A 14,375-nucleotide genomic window follows, 5' to 3' on the forward strand; every position below is an offset into this window, starting at 1 on the left:
CACTTGCTCACCATGCAACAGTTGGCAAGTCAACCTCTCTGACCCTCATTTTTTTGGTCTGAAAAGGGAAGATAATAGTAACTCACCTGCTCACCTCATGGGGCTATTATAAGGATCAAACTAAATTAAGCTATGTGAAAGAAATGCTATTCAGGTGTCAAGAACCATTATTAGGACTAGGTAATAATATAGATGGCTCGGAGAACAAAGGAGGACTTGGGTGTTGGGCAGTGATGCTCTGAGAATACTGCAAAATCTTTCATCCATAGCAGAGCATATGTAGAAGTGAAATAAAACTTATTTTAAAAAAGCCTGAACAATGAAATATATTGAAAGAAAAATGACTTTTTCTTTTCAAGTAAACTTTATAGTAAGCGAAGGAAATGAACAGGGGATGCCCTTAGGTTACAGACAAGAACGTACGTCTGGTTGTAAAGAGGAGTGAGTAGACCAGAGGGGCAGCTATCAAAGAGGCAGGTTAAAAGCTGGCAGTGAGACTTCTAAAGGGAGCTGGAGACACAGCCAGGGCACAAGAGGCCAGGGCACGATCTCAAAAACTAAACGCTCCATAGATGTTGGCCCAGCTCTGACTAGGCCTTCAGGGAACACTCCAAAGTCTTTCCTGAATTGGATCTTCCTCCATGAAGTGCTTGGCCCTGATGAGCTCATTCTTCCAGAAACAAAGGCATGGCGCTTGGCAGCATTTTTTCTCTTCTTATCTTTTGTGATTTCCTGAAAGTATAGTTCCTAGAGGGAAGATACCTGTGTCCAGGAGGCCCCAGGGCTTACCTGGCTTTTCTATGGACTTGGGGGCCTCACATACTAATGCACTGCCTATTATAAGCCAAGACATCTCTTAGGAAAATGGGGTAAGTTAATGTAATGCAATATAAGTTACAGTTAGCTTATTCTCAGACCATGAACTTTCATTAATTCAGCCCAAATTTCAGAACTCATCTCAATGTCAAAAGCATATACAGGAGGTCTTCAGTTTGGAAAATGTTCTCATTTTAGATTGTTTTCCCTTAATTTATACTATCTTGAAAAGTCACAGAGAGAGTACTGATACCAGGAAGATGGCAGAATAGGACTTTCTAGCACTCATCCTCCTACAGAAACATCAATTTGAATAATTATCCTTACATAAAAATACCTTCACAAGAGCTAAAAAACCCAGGTGAGATATTATAACACTTGGGTGCAGCACAGCAATAAGAAAAGATGCATTGAAGAGAGGAGGAAGGACATTATCTGTGTTACCTCTCCCCCAACCCCAGGCAGCACTGTGTGGAGAGAGATATCTTTCACTTGGGGGGAGGAGACAGAAGTGAGCACTGGACTTTGCCTTGGACTCAACACTGGGTAAAACCTAGTGCTAGGCAGGCCCGCATGTCCCCAGACTCCTAGCTGCTACTCAGGGACTAAACCTCCAGGGCCATTCAAGAAATACGAGGAAGTCAGATTAGAAAGAAAGAAGTTAAATTGTCCCTGTTTACAGACATCATGATCTTTTTTTTTTTTTTTTTTCAATGAACGTTTTTTATTTACTGTATTCTTGGAACATTTCTAGGTGCTTTGGACATCATGATCTTATACACAGAAAATCCTAAAGTCTCCATGAAAAAAATGTGAGAACTAATAATTCACTAATGTTGTAGGATACCAAATCAACATACAAAAATCAGTAGCATTTCTGTACATTAATAATAAACTATCTAAGCAAGAAAACAATCCCATTTACAGTAGCAGCAAAAAAAATACTTGGGAATAAATGTAACCAAGGAGATGAAAGATCTATACACTGAATACTATAATACACTGATGAAAAAAATTGAAGACAACACAAATAAAAGGAAACATCCCACATTCATTGGAAGAATTAATATCGTTAAAATATCCATACTGGCAGAAGTGATCTAAAAATTTAATAAAATCCTATCAATGTTTCAATGATATTTTTCACAGAAATAGAAACAACAGTCTTAAAATTCACATAGAATCACAAAAGACTCCAAATAGACAAAGCAATCTTGAGCAAACAAACATACAAACCTGGACGCATCACACTGCCTGACTTCAAAATATACTACAAAGACATAGTACTCAAAACAGCATGACACTGACATAAAAACAGACACATAGTCCAATGGAACAGAATAGAGCACAGAAAAAAACCCACACATTTACAGTCAATTGATTTTTTTTTTACAAAGCTTCCAAGAACAAACAATGGAGAAAGGACAGTTTCTTTAATAAATGATGTTGGGAAAACTGGATGTCCACATGCAGAAGGATGGAATTAGACCCTTATCTAACACTATATAAAAAATCAACTCAAAATGGATTAAAGATTTAAATACAAGACTAGAAACTGTAAAACTACTTGAAGAAAATATAGGAGAAGAGTTTCATGACATTGGTCTGGGCAATGATTTTTTTAGATATAAACCCAAAAACACATGCAACAAAAGCAAAAATAGATATATGGGATTGTATCAAACAAAAAAGCTTCTGCATAGCAAAGGAAACAATCAACGGAGTGAAGAGACAACCTACAGAATGAGAGAAAATACTTTCAAACCATATATCTGATAAGAGGTTAACATCCAAAATATACATTAAAAAACTCAAACAACTCAGTAGCAGGAAAACAAATAGCCTGATTTTAAAAATGGGCAAAGGACTGAATAGTCACTTCTCAAAAGAAGTCACATATATGGCCAACAGGTATATGAAAAAATGCTCAACATTTTTATGTTGAGCATATATTATCAGGGAAATGCAAATATCACCTCCCACATCTATTAGAATGGCTACTATAAAAAAGATGAAAGATAATAAATATTAGCAAGGATGTAGAGAAAAGGAAACTTTTGCACACTGTTGATGGGAATGTAAATTAGTACAGCCATTAGGGAAAACAGTATGGAGGTTCCTCAAAAAATTAAAAGTAGAACTATTATATGATCAGCAATCCCACTACTAAGTATATATCTAAAAGAAATGAAATTAGTATGTCAAAGAGGCATCTGTTTTTCCATGTTCACTTCAGCATTATTCACAGTAGCCAAGATACAGAATAAACCTAAATGTCCATCAACAGATGAATGGTAAAGAAAATATGGTATAAATACACAGTGGAATATTATTCAGCCCTACATAAAAAGAAAACTCTATCATTTGCAAATCTGTTTCTCACTTCATTCTCACAGGAGTTGGTTCTTACAAAGTATAGTCACCTCCATTTTGTAAATGAGAATTTTGAGGCTAAGAGGGTGGTTTTTGCCAAAGGTCTCATAGCAGTGGCGGAGCTAATATTCAAGCTAGGCTAGCTACCTCCAAAGCCTGAGCTCTGCCTTCAGTACTTCCCCTTTCCCTTGAGACCTTCCTGTGACTCTGGCTAGGGACTGCCTAGGCTTGTTAAGCTGGTGGATCAGCGGATATAGGAAAACCATCTCAATGACATAGCTGTGACGGTCAGGGAGAATTGACTCATTACAAAACATACCCTGAGCTCGGCCGCTATCCCTCCCCTTTCCTGGCTCCTTCCTTCTTCTTTTGGGGAAAGATTTCTCAACTTTGGCTCTGTTGACTGTTTTAAGCTGGATAATTTGTTGTAGGAGGCTGCCCTGTGCTTTGTAAGTTTAGTAACATCTCTGGCCTCATCCACTACATACCAGTAACATCCCTCTCCAGTCTCGGCAATAAGACATATTCCCAGACATTTCCAAATGGCCCCTGGGGTGGGGAATCTCCCCAGATAACAACCACTGTTATAGAGTGACCAACGCTCCCACTTTGCCCTGGGCTGAGGGACTTACCAGCATCTCTGAGGCATTTGCCAGGGATTCAGTACTAAAGCCAGGATAATCTGGGGGAAACTGGGATGATCATTCGCCCTAGAAGTGAAGTTTCATCTCCTGGTTAAATTAATGCTGTGGCGGGAGAGGGGCGCTGTGTTGACTGTGTGGTTGCCCTGGCAAGCCTCAGTTTCTCTCAGCTGTTGCTGTACCAAGCACATCTGCCAAACACTCCCTTCTTCCCCCAATGTAGCCTGCCAGGGGTGCGCGGGAGGTGTCCTACTGCAGGGGGGCTGGCTGAGTGACCCTGTGGGTCGTTATGGGACTGAAGAAGACCAGAGTGAATGCTGGGGTTGTGTGTGTGTTTACCTAAAAAGCTGGCTGGGGCAGCTGGGAGGGTGCTGGGCTTCGGAGGGCCCATTGGTGCTGCTGGGTGGGCAGTGTGCACCTGTGTTTACGCTGGGAGTTAATGGCTACCGGACAGCGGGGAGGTTTTCAGTTCTGTGTTAGCTTAGCCTATGTGTACGTGGTATGTGCGATTTAATGTTTTTGGTATTTTGAAATACTTTCATGAGTGAATCTGACAACTTGTCAGGGACATTTTCCTGAGAGAAACAAATAAAAGAAAAATCTCAACAATGGATTGCTGTCAGGATTGTATTTGTTGTGTTGTTGAGGATACCTTTTAAGCAGTGATAAATATTGTGATTCTTTGAAGATTTACAAAGCACGTCCAAAATATCATTTGTCCCTCAGCAAATGATCTTGGTGTCATTCTACACCCCTTTATAGGATGAAAACAACTGATTCTGAAGGTGGTAAGTAACATGCTGAGGCCAAATGCCAGGATTTGAGTCAGGCTCATTGAGCTGTCACTTCTGTACTCCACCAGGAGAGCATGAGTCTTGCCTGTATGTGCTGAGTCTGTGCTGCTGTAAGTCTGGATGGTAAGATGACAAGTGTAGACACGCAGGCTGTGACTCAGCTCTATTACCAGTGACTCTGATGATGGTGCTTCCCCTTCTCGGTCTTGCAGCAAGTAAAGGATGAAGCAGGTTCCATAAGAGCTGAGCCCAAGATCCATGGCCACCTGGCACCAAAGTGCTGGGCCTTACTAGTACCTGGATACATTTTCCTTGCGCTCTTTGACGCTGGTGTGGTGTGTGTGGTTTGCTGTGTATGATTGTTTGTCGTTTCCTTGATTATGTAAACCAGTGGCATTTGCCAAGAACTCTCCATGCCCCGAAGCTCCAGGCTGGTTCCCTCCCACTGGCCGACTTCATTTCATTTTATTGGGAGACATATCTTTCAGGTTGCAGAGCAGAGAACACTAATTGCCAGTGCCTCTTAGGAGTGAGGCACCTGGAGTTCGGGGACACCCAACCAGCGACAATGACAGCAGACGAGCTGGTTTTCTTTGTGAATGGCAGAAAGGTGAGCAAGAGCAAGTAAACTTTTGGTTTGGTGTCCCTGCTGCTGGGAGGGGACGTGTGTCCTCTGGAAGAGGCACATCTGCTTCTGTCTCTTTCCTGCTCCCCCTTACTTGTTCTCTTCGCTTTCTCTCTCTCCCTTCAAAGGTGTTGCTGCATTTTGGTAAACTTGGGGAAGACGACCTTCTCAGGGCGAGAGCATAGGCAAGAGTCTCATGGGGCAAAGGAGTGAGGGGAGGGAGTCGAGAAGAGAGGCGTCTGTGAGCTCCCTGTCAACTCTCTGAGGTAGCAGAGACACTGACCCAGAGCGAGACCAGGGGACAGAGTTCTAGGTGAGGTTGGAGGTCATCCGCCACACCTCTGTTTCTGTGTTTAGTCAAATATATCCTAGAACTTGTGTTGTTCTCTTTACGGAGAGGAGGAACAGGAATATTCTTTCTTGCTAATATCAGGGTATAAGATGTACACAGCCCTGCATTCTGGTATGTTATATATATAGGTCTAACAGCCAGTCCTGATTCACTGTGTGGGGGACATATACTGACATCTTGTGGCGAGCCGCCACAATTTTTTTTTCATAAAGGGCATGCTCTGCCTCCTCTCCCACCCGGGTATTTCTACATACAAGTGTTGCCAATCTCTTACTCTTTTGGATTGGCTTCATTGGTGCACAGGGGTCTAGGGAAGATGGCACAGGCGCCAGTCCCTGGGCATGCCGAGGGTGAGAATCTTTGCCAGTTTTAATGCAGGTGCAGGGAGAGAGAGGGCAAGCGCATTACAGCGCCTCCAGCCTCCACTCGCCCTCCCCACATCACTGCTGAGACGCTCACACCTGCTCAGCTCCCTGCCTGGGAATGAAAGGACAGTCAGAGAGTAGCGTAGCTGTACAGTGTAACTGGCCCCGTGCACAGGGTGTGATGAATGTGCGCCGTGGGCACCCAAAGAAGGACAATTTTATTTGTCTTGCTATATTGGCACTTTTGCGTTGAGTTGAGAAACTAAGTGACTTTTGAGGTAATTTTTCAGAACTAAAGTGTGCTTCATAGGACTCCTGGGACTTAAATTGTCAGGATGTAACTGAGTGACTGTCAAGGGAATTTCGTGAGCATTTCAAACCAGTGCCCCAAAGACTGATGGATTCAGTCTGAGTGGTGCCAGCGGGAGGCGCTGGGGTATGGAGTCGGCCATGCTCTTCTGGGTTCAGAGTTGTCTCTCTGGGTTGCTTCCCTCTCGGGGTTGGCTCTGGCACCAAACCGAGGGATGGGGTGACAATGCCCCCGTGTTGGTGGTAGCAAGACTTTCACATCCAACGTTTCAAACAACTTCTTAGCATTTTGCGATTACATTGTGGAGATTTAAGCAACAGTTGTTGAATTGGCTTTCTAGAATTGCTTCTTACACAAAGACATCTTCTCTGGAATTTTCATAAGTAATTTTTACAGTAAGTAAGCAGCTGGATTCAATGACTTCCAACGCCATATCTTACTCTAAGGTTAAAACCTTATTTATTAAGCCATAAATTTATCTTTGAATGTGTAAGTTCCTGCTCTTCTTTAGGGACGGTTTGCTGTTAGGCACTGGATCTAGAAAGGAGTATTTCAAGGTCAATCTGGCTTAGTGAAATTTGTTTTCCCTTGTGTTTTATTTTCACGTTAGGAAAGTAATTTAAAATTTTTAAATGGTATCATTACATCACACCCTATTATCTCTGGAAGCTTTCACTACTGCCAGTTTCTGTGATGAATAGCCACGCTTGTAATTTATAAAGATGTGTCCTCTCGAGAAACTGCCAGAAAGGTGGAGAGGCAATGCGAGGACTAATGCTGTGAAAGCAGTGCTATAAAACCGAGACCAAGCAAGGGAATTCGTGAGCAAATAATAGCAGCTGTGAGTAAGTTTGTTCCCATTTCTATTCCCAAAATGTTCTAGATCTTTTGTTACAGGATATTGTGCAAAGAAGTTACCAAAGGAGCTGTCAGTACTTGGTGGCTCATTCTTCAATGTGTTTCCTACTCTCCTTGTTTTGCGTCACCCTCCAGGCCTCTGTCTCCATTAGCTGCCATCCTGCAGAGGTTGTTAGGTGCAAACAATCAAATATGTTCAGGGCCTTCTGCGGTGGCATGGGCCTGGGTGACTATTGTTTTCATATCTTCTTCTGTTCTAGAGTCAGAGTCAAAGGGAAAGAGCTGTCCAGGCTTTTATTATCGTTGTAGTAATGGTCCTTCTGGAGGACAACATTCTAGCTTTTCTGAGCAGTGGCTCTGTTTAGTAGAGATTGTGGTGGTACCTAAGGAATCTGGGAGGATTTGGCAGGTAGGGTACAGCTGAAGGTGTCCAGGAATGATCTCCACAAGAAGCATCAGCTACAGAGAGCCTCACGGTGACTTTCACTCACTCACGCATCGCTCCCTCGCTCGCTCACTCAATAGTCAGTATTTATCAGGCTCCTTCCGAGGCCTAAGACTATGAGATACGCACTGGAGAAATAGTCTCTAAGACTAGACATTTGCCATTCTGGAGCCTATGGACTAGTTGGAAAGGTGAACTATGATTAGACAAAGTAATATATTCCAAAATATACCTCACCGAAAACTAATCCCAGGAGATTAGATCTTCTGGCATATTCCTAAACCACTCATCACGGTGATTAGTACATAATAGGTGCCCAATGAATGTGGATGGAATGAATGAATATTAAAAGGTTTGACGAATCCTATACTAAAGAAATCTATTTTTTTAAACTTTGTACTTTAAAATTATTTTAAATTTACAGAAAAGTTGCAAGAAGAATACAATAAAATATTAAACACCCTTTACCCACATTCGCCAACTGTTAATGTTTTACAACATTTGCTTTGCCGTACTCTCTTTCTCTCTCTGGACACACACACACACGCACAGATATACAGATGTGTGTATTATAAGTACATAAGTAATTCTATATATTAATGTATGTAATTAATTTAAATAAATATATGGTATTAAAATTTTATTTCTGAACCATTTTGGGATAAGTTTCAGACATCATGGTCCTTTATCTCTTATCGTGAGCATGCAGATATTCTTACAGAACCACAGTCCATTTACAAAAATCAGGAAATTGAGCTTTGATATAATACTGCTATATATAGACTTTATACAGAATTATTCCAACTTCCCCAGTAATGGCATTTATAGCCCACCCCACTCGGAATCCAGGATTGTGCCTTGCAGTTGGCAGCTGCGTCTGCTTGGTCTCCTGTGACCTGCAACAGCTCCTCCGCTTTCCTACGTCTTTCACGTCACTGGTGTTTCTGAAGAGGATGTTTCTCATTTTGAGTTTGTCTCATGCTTTCTTAGAATTAGTCTCCATTTTGGGCAGGAATATCACGAGTGATGTGTCTCTCTCAGTGCATCCAGGAGGCACAGGATGTGAACTTTGATCACTTGGCTAAGGGGGTATCCACTAGCCTCCTTTACTATAAGACAACTCTTTTTACTCTTATAATTAATATGTAATCTGTCCTTTGACAATTTACACTGGGAATTGGCACCTTACTTTGTAGACAACTCTCTTTCTTTCTTTCTTTCTTTCTTTCTTTCTAGACAGGGTCTTACTCTGTTAACCTGGATAGAGTGCAGTGGTGTCATCACAGCTCACTGCAACCTCAAACTCCTGGGTTTAAGCGATTCTCCTGCCTCAGCCTCCTGAGTAGCCAGTGTGACAGGTGTGCGCCACCACACCTGGCTGATTTTCCTTTTTTTGTAGAGATGGGTTCTCACTCTTGCTCAGGCTGGTCTTGAACTCCTGGGCCTTGCCACGGCCTCCCAAAGTGCTAGGATTACAGGGATGAGCCACCACACCTGGCCTAGACCACACTTTCTACCATATTGAACCTACTATGGATTTTTGGAGATAGCTCCTCCATTTCTGACATGTGTTAATGTTGTTGACTGTGACAGCCCATCACATACCACACTCTGCTACGAGCACAGGCCACGGACTTTCTACAGTCACAGGAAGGGTCTGAGAGTGTCCACGTCAGCAGGCACAGCCAGAGATCTGCCTGCTATGCTCTCAGATGTTTCTGGCAATCACAGGTGTGATCCACCAGCAGAACGGTGACATGTTTGCTTTGAAGAGGGCTTTGCCTTGGCCAGCCCAGCATGGCAGGTGCAACACCTGAGTATTCTGTGGTGGGTCCAGAGCTGAGCACTAAGGTAGAATTTAAGGATGTGAGCATGTACACAGTCTGGCTTACAGTTAATATGCTCATTCTTTTGGAATTGCCAGGAAAAATACCTTAATTTTATGATCTATTAAACATATCCCATTAACTCTACAAATTTTGGGGTGAGACATTGAAGGGAGACATTAATTGCAGAAGAATGGCTTAGGATACCTATGAGATATTTTTCTTTTCTTTTTTTATAGGTGGTGGAGAAAAATGCAGATCCAGAGACAACACTTTTGGCCTACCTGAGAAGAAAGTGTATCCTGACTTCGGAGTGGGAGTGAGGGAGAGAGGGGCGGTGGGCACTGATTCTTTGGGCCTCACATCATTTCCTAGTGACCGTGGGGTAGCCAGGAAGTGTGGAGAAAAGAGCACTGCACTAGGAGTCAGGATACTTGCATTTTAGGTGTAGCTGTGTCAAGCAGTAGCTGTGTGGCCTTGGGCAGTCGTTTGAACTCTCTAGATCTGAAATTCTCAGCTATCGAATGAAAGGGTTGTATGTGATGTTCTTTAAGTTCTCTCCCAGCTAAAACTCTAGTAACATCAACGATTAAATTGTAGGCCTGTAGAAAGGCCCTGGTGAACTTCACAGTCATTCTCCCTAGGGAGGAGGGGCCCTTCCTCAGGTGACATTTGATTAATACCTAAATGCTTCCTGGGGAATGTTTCCAGTTCTGCCTAGGTGGAGGGAAACAAGGGAAGGAATGCCTGTTGGGAAAGGGATGCCCGAGGCACCATCCTCTGTGGAAACACAGACACCGGAGCCCTCGTAGCAGGAGACTCCTTACAGAGACCTGGGATGCTGCTCTTCACTCAGTGTGGGGAGGCCTCCTGTAAGATTCCCTGCACCTTCCTTTCTTTCTGAGTATGCAAGTGTTCTGAGACCCTGGGACAAAAACAACAACAGCAATAATAGGGCCAACATTTAATGAGCACTTACTATATACAGGCAGGGTTGAAAGTGATTTTTGTAGCTCAGCTCACTGAATCAACTCAGCAGTCCCATGGAAATGGAACTCTCCCTTCTGACAGAGGAGGAAGTGAAGCCTGGATATGTTAGGCGACCTGCCTTTTGTTAGCATGTTCCAGGCAAATGGTGGCAGAGCCCACACCAAAGCCTAGAGCCACACTCTTAACCTTTAACCCAAACTGGAAACTCTCTGGGGGTCTGTCAGCAGGACTGTGCTCACCCTGACCTCTGTCAATGAACACCTCCTGCTTCCAGAGGGATGTCTGGTGGCTCTTTCCAGTGGTGTATCTGGGGACAACAAATAATTATTTCAACACCCACAGAATTGAGCCTGGAATCCTTGGCTTTAACTCTGGTTTGCAGTGGTTGGCTTTGGTGTACTTTGCTCTGGAATTTTGACCTAAAACAGGCAGGTCTTGGGGTTCACAGTAGATGAACCTGGTGGCTTTTCTGCAGTGAAGACGTTACTGATAGGATTGGGGACTGCACGGTTAACTGCATGTCCAGCCCATTTATCTGGGAAGAGAGGCCAATTCAAAGGTCAATCTCAAATGCAATTCAAAACTAAAAGTAGCATGAAAATAGGAAGCCCTTGCAGTTTATTGCTGCCCATGCTCAGAGTCAGTTTGTGGGAGTTCGAGGCAGGAGAGAAGATTCCCCACCTTGATTTCTGCCCTAGCTTTCAGAAAGGTCCCCAGGCCAGAGGAAGACTTTGGGCTGCCACCTTTGACTTCATGTGCCCCTGGGGTTGTCTGAGCTGCAGATAAATGCATATGTCCTGACCAGGGAAAAGAGGAACTTAGGACGCAGAAAGGGCACACCCTCCAGATGTGCATGGAAGGAAGCAGCATGGTGACAGAGAGCACACCAAGTCTGGAGTCAACAGCTGTGTCAGGGTCCTGTGTCGTCCTGTGTGGCCCATGTTACCTCTTGGGTCTGTTTGTTTTTGTTTTTTTAATCTGTGGGAAAAGAGTAGTTCCTCCACTACCTGATAACCAAACTATTGTGAAGATTAAACAGGTAACCTGAGTATAAGTGCTTTCCCGGTACAAGATGCTAGATCATTTTGTCTGGAAAATGGCAGAAGTGACCAGGCGATAATAGTCTCAGTTCCCTCCGTCTTCAGCAGACGGTGAGTGGCTTAGAGGCCTGCAGGCCTGAGAGAAAAGCGGCAGCGGAGCCTCTGTGTCTCCTAGAAAGTGACCACTACAATCGTTCTCTGGGATAGCTTACTAGCTAGGCACTTTTAAAAATGCAAAGTATCAGATTATCTTCCTGCAAGTATATGGAAAAGTTGGGCCCAATATTGGTCCCTGACCTCAAAAAAAAAAAAAAAAAAAAAAAAAATCTTCATTTTAATTTCCATTCACATATCTCATGTGCTAAATACTCAAACACCCCTTGTCCAGTTCTAATTTTGGTTCCTGGGACGTTATCAGCCCAAAAGGTTCAGAGTGAAAAGCCGGGACTCAGTGGGTCCCAGGGCAGATGGATGCCTCATTCTGGCGCAGACGTCACTGCACGCCCAGCCGGGGAGATGTGAGGGCTGCCCCATGTGGTTGTCTGTGAGGTCTACCTGCCCAGGGAGACCACGCCTGGGAGACCCTGACACCAAGAGAGGTCTCCAGGACTGCTGAGCCCTAGAACTCACATCCTAGGGGATGCTACTCGGATGTTGTCCATGGGACTCTGATGCCCTTGCTGCCTCCCTGGGGTGCAGTGCGGCCCCTCTCAATGAGGGGCCTGCTACCCATCGGGTCGAGGGGCCTGAGCCTGTGTGTGGGAACGGATGGCTCTGCCCACGTGGCTCTGCCCAGGTATTTCCCAGCAACCCTGAGTTCATACTCCTTAACTCTTGGCCGCCCAGTGGGGCTGAGCGGGACCAAGCTTGGCTGTGGAGAAGGGGGCTGCGGGGCTTGCACGGTGATGCTCTCCAAGTATGATCATCTCCAAAACAAGATCGTGTATCCTTTGCCTGCTGATTGATGGCCCATGTGAGCACTATGATGTAGGGTCAGCTTGTGAGTGCGTACATGAGTGTGTGGGTGTGTACACATGTGCACAGGTGTGTGAGCCGTGTGATTGGCAGGATCTGATTATGGACAGAAAAACTGTAGATTGCTGTCTTAGCGAGTGTCTTTCTGGCTTATGCATATTGAACTACTGATAAAATGACCTTTCTAAAATCCAGGCTTATATCACATCCCATAAAATCCTTCAGCAGCTCTCCATTGCCCCCAAGACAAAGTCTAATCTCTGCCCTTATCAGACAAAGCCCTTCACAAGGTGCCCCAGTTTTTCTCTCCAGTTTTCTTTCTCATCATGGGTCCAGCACTCCACTCAAGCAGAGACAATTATGAATTACCAATACCCCTTTCTTGGTCTTTGCATAAGCTGTTCCCCAAGTCTTGAATGTCCTTTCTTCTAGGACTTCTCTACCTGGATCACTCTTAGTAGCTCTTTAGGACTGGGCTAAAGCATCACCTCCTCCAGGAACCCTTCCTTGATCTTCCAAGATTGTGTCAGGTGCTCTTGGTCTGTGCTGGTCCCATGGTGCCCTGTGCACAGCCTTCCCAAAGCACTTACTGTAAGAGACTGACAAAAAGGTAAACTGAGACACAATATAATTTTTTAAAAGACTTTATTTAAGCAAGCAAGATTCATGAGTCGGGCAGCTCCAAGCCAGAAATGGTTCAGGAGCCCTACTGAGGATACGCCAGGAGGAGGTTTTTATAGGAAGGACACAGAAGTAAAGCAAAGAAAATATGTCTTCGGTTACAGTTATACTCTTGCTCTATACATTTGGTCTATCTCTTTGCAAAGTCCCTATTTCCATAATGATAAGTTTGCTGGCTACTTCTGATTGGTTGAGCTTAAGTTCTGTTTTTCTTTAATGTCTGCATTTACAAGAAATAACTCAAGTTTCACCTATGTTTGCAAATCAAGCCAAGTTCAGGTCACTTATGAGGCCTAATTGGTTTTGTCTACTCAGGGATTTTTCAGGCCTGGTCTCCATGTTAATTTACTTTAACAAGATTTATTTTTTTTTTTTTTTTGAGACAGAGTCTCACTCTGTTGCCCAGGCTAGAGTGCCGTGGCGTCAGCCTAGCTCACAGCAACCTCAAACTCCTGAGCTCAAGCGATCCTCCTGTCTCAGCCTCCCGAGTAGCTGGGACTACAGGCATGCACCACCATGCCCGGCTAATTTTTTTCTATATATATTTTTAGCTGTCCATATAATTTCTTTCTATTTTTAGTAGAGATGGGGTCTCGCTCTTGCCCAGGCTGGTCTTGAACTCCGGAGCTCAAACGATCCGCCCACCTCAGCCTCCCAGAGTGCTAGGATTACAGGCGTGAGCCACCGCGCCCGGCTTTTAACAAGATTTAAATTGCAACTTCACCCCAGCTTCTATTTTCCCAGGTTGACTGCAAGCTGTTGAAGGGCAGAAATTTATTCTTATTTGCTTTTAGTTCCTCAGCCCTCAGCAGAGTGCCTGGCATGGTTGGCACTCAGTGACTGATGCTGACTGTAAGTGAGTGAGCGATGGGCAGGAAGGATGCGAGGAAGCCCTGGGTAAGGGCAGCAGTGTGCCCTCAGCCTCTGGTGGCCCCGGGGATTTCCTCTCCCTTCCCCTTCCAGAGGAATGGGAGAAATGGCCGTGGGTGAATGCAGGGTTGCAAAGTGACTGGAGGTCTGGCACTGAGGCTAAGGAAGGGCTCCGCAGGGACAGGAGCGTGCTTCAAGGCTGCAACCTGCCAGAAACTTCCTCTTGACGTAGCCTCCTGGCTCGGGCTGAGAAAGAGGCAGTTGAAGGTGACCCCGGCTCCTTTGCTCCAGTTCAGAGGCTGAGGGTGCACTGGTGCCTGACCCCACCGGACTCTGGAGGGGCTCAGCCTCACCTGGGGGAAGAGCTTCCTTCGTCCCTTGGCCAGCGTCTTGAGTGGAGAAGTGAGAGCACCA

General features: G+C 44.5%; 1 protein-coding gene across 2 annotated transcripts in view; it reads left to right on the forward strand.

Moving 5' to 3' along the window:
* The first annotated feature begins 5,076 nt into the window (after positions 1 to 5,076).
* Positions 5,077 to 14,375, forward strand: part of XDH (xanthine dehydrogenase) — a 62,069-nt gene continuing 52,770 nt past the window's right edge. For both annotated transcript variants that reach the window (XM_069494825.1, XM_069494824.1), the window contains exons 1-3: positions 5,077 to 5,234; positions 9,645 to 9,702; positions 12,282 to 12,378. In XM_069494825.1, the coding sequence (XP_069350926.1) occupies positions 5,193 to 5,234; positions 9,645 to 9,702; positions 12,282 to 12,378 (197 nt within the window). In that variant the 5' untranslated portion in view covers positions 5,077 to 5,192. The remainder of the gene's footprint in view (positions 5,235 to 9,644; positions 9,703 to 12,281; positions 12,379 to 14,375) is intronic.

The sequence above is a fragment of the Eulemur rufifrons genome, chromosome 19, assembly GCF_041146395.1.
Source record: "Eulemur rufifrons isolate Redbay chromosome 19, OSU_ERuf_1, whole genome shotgun sequence".
Taxonomy (NCBI): Eukaryota; Metazoa; Chordata; class Mammalia; order Primates; family Lemuridae; genus Eulemur; species Eulemur rufifrons.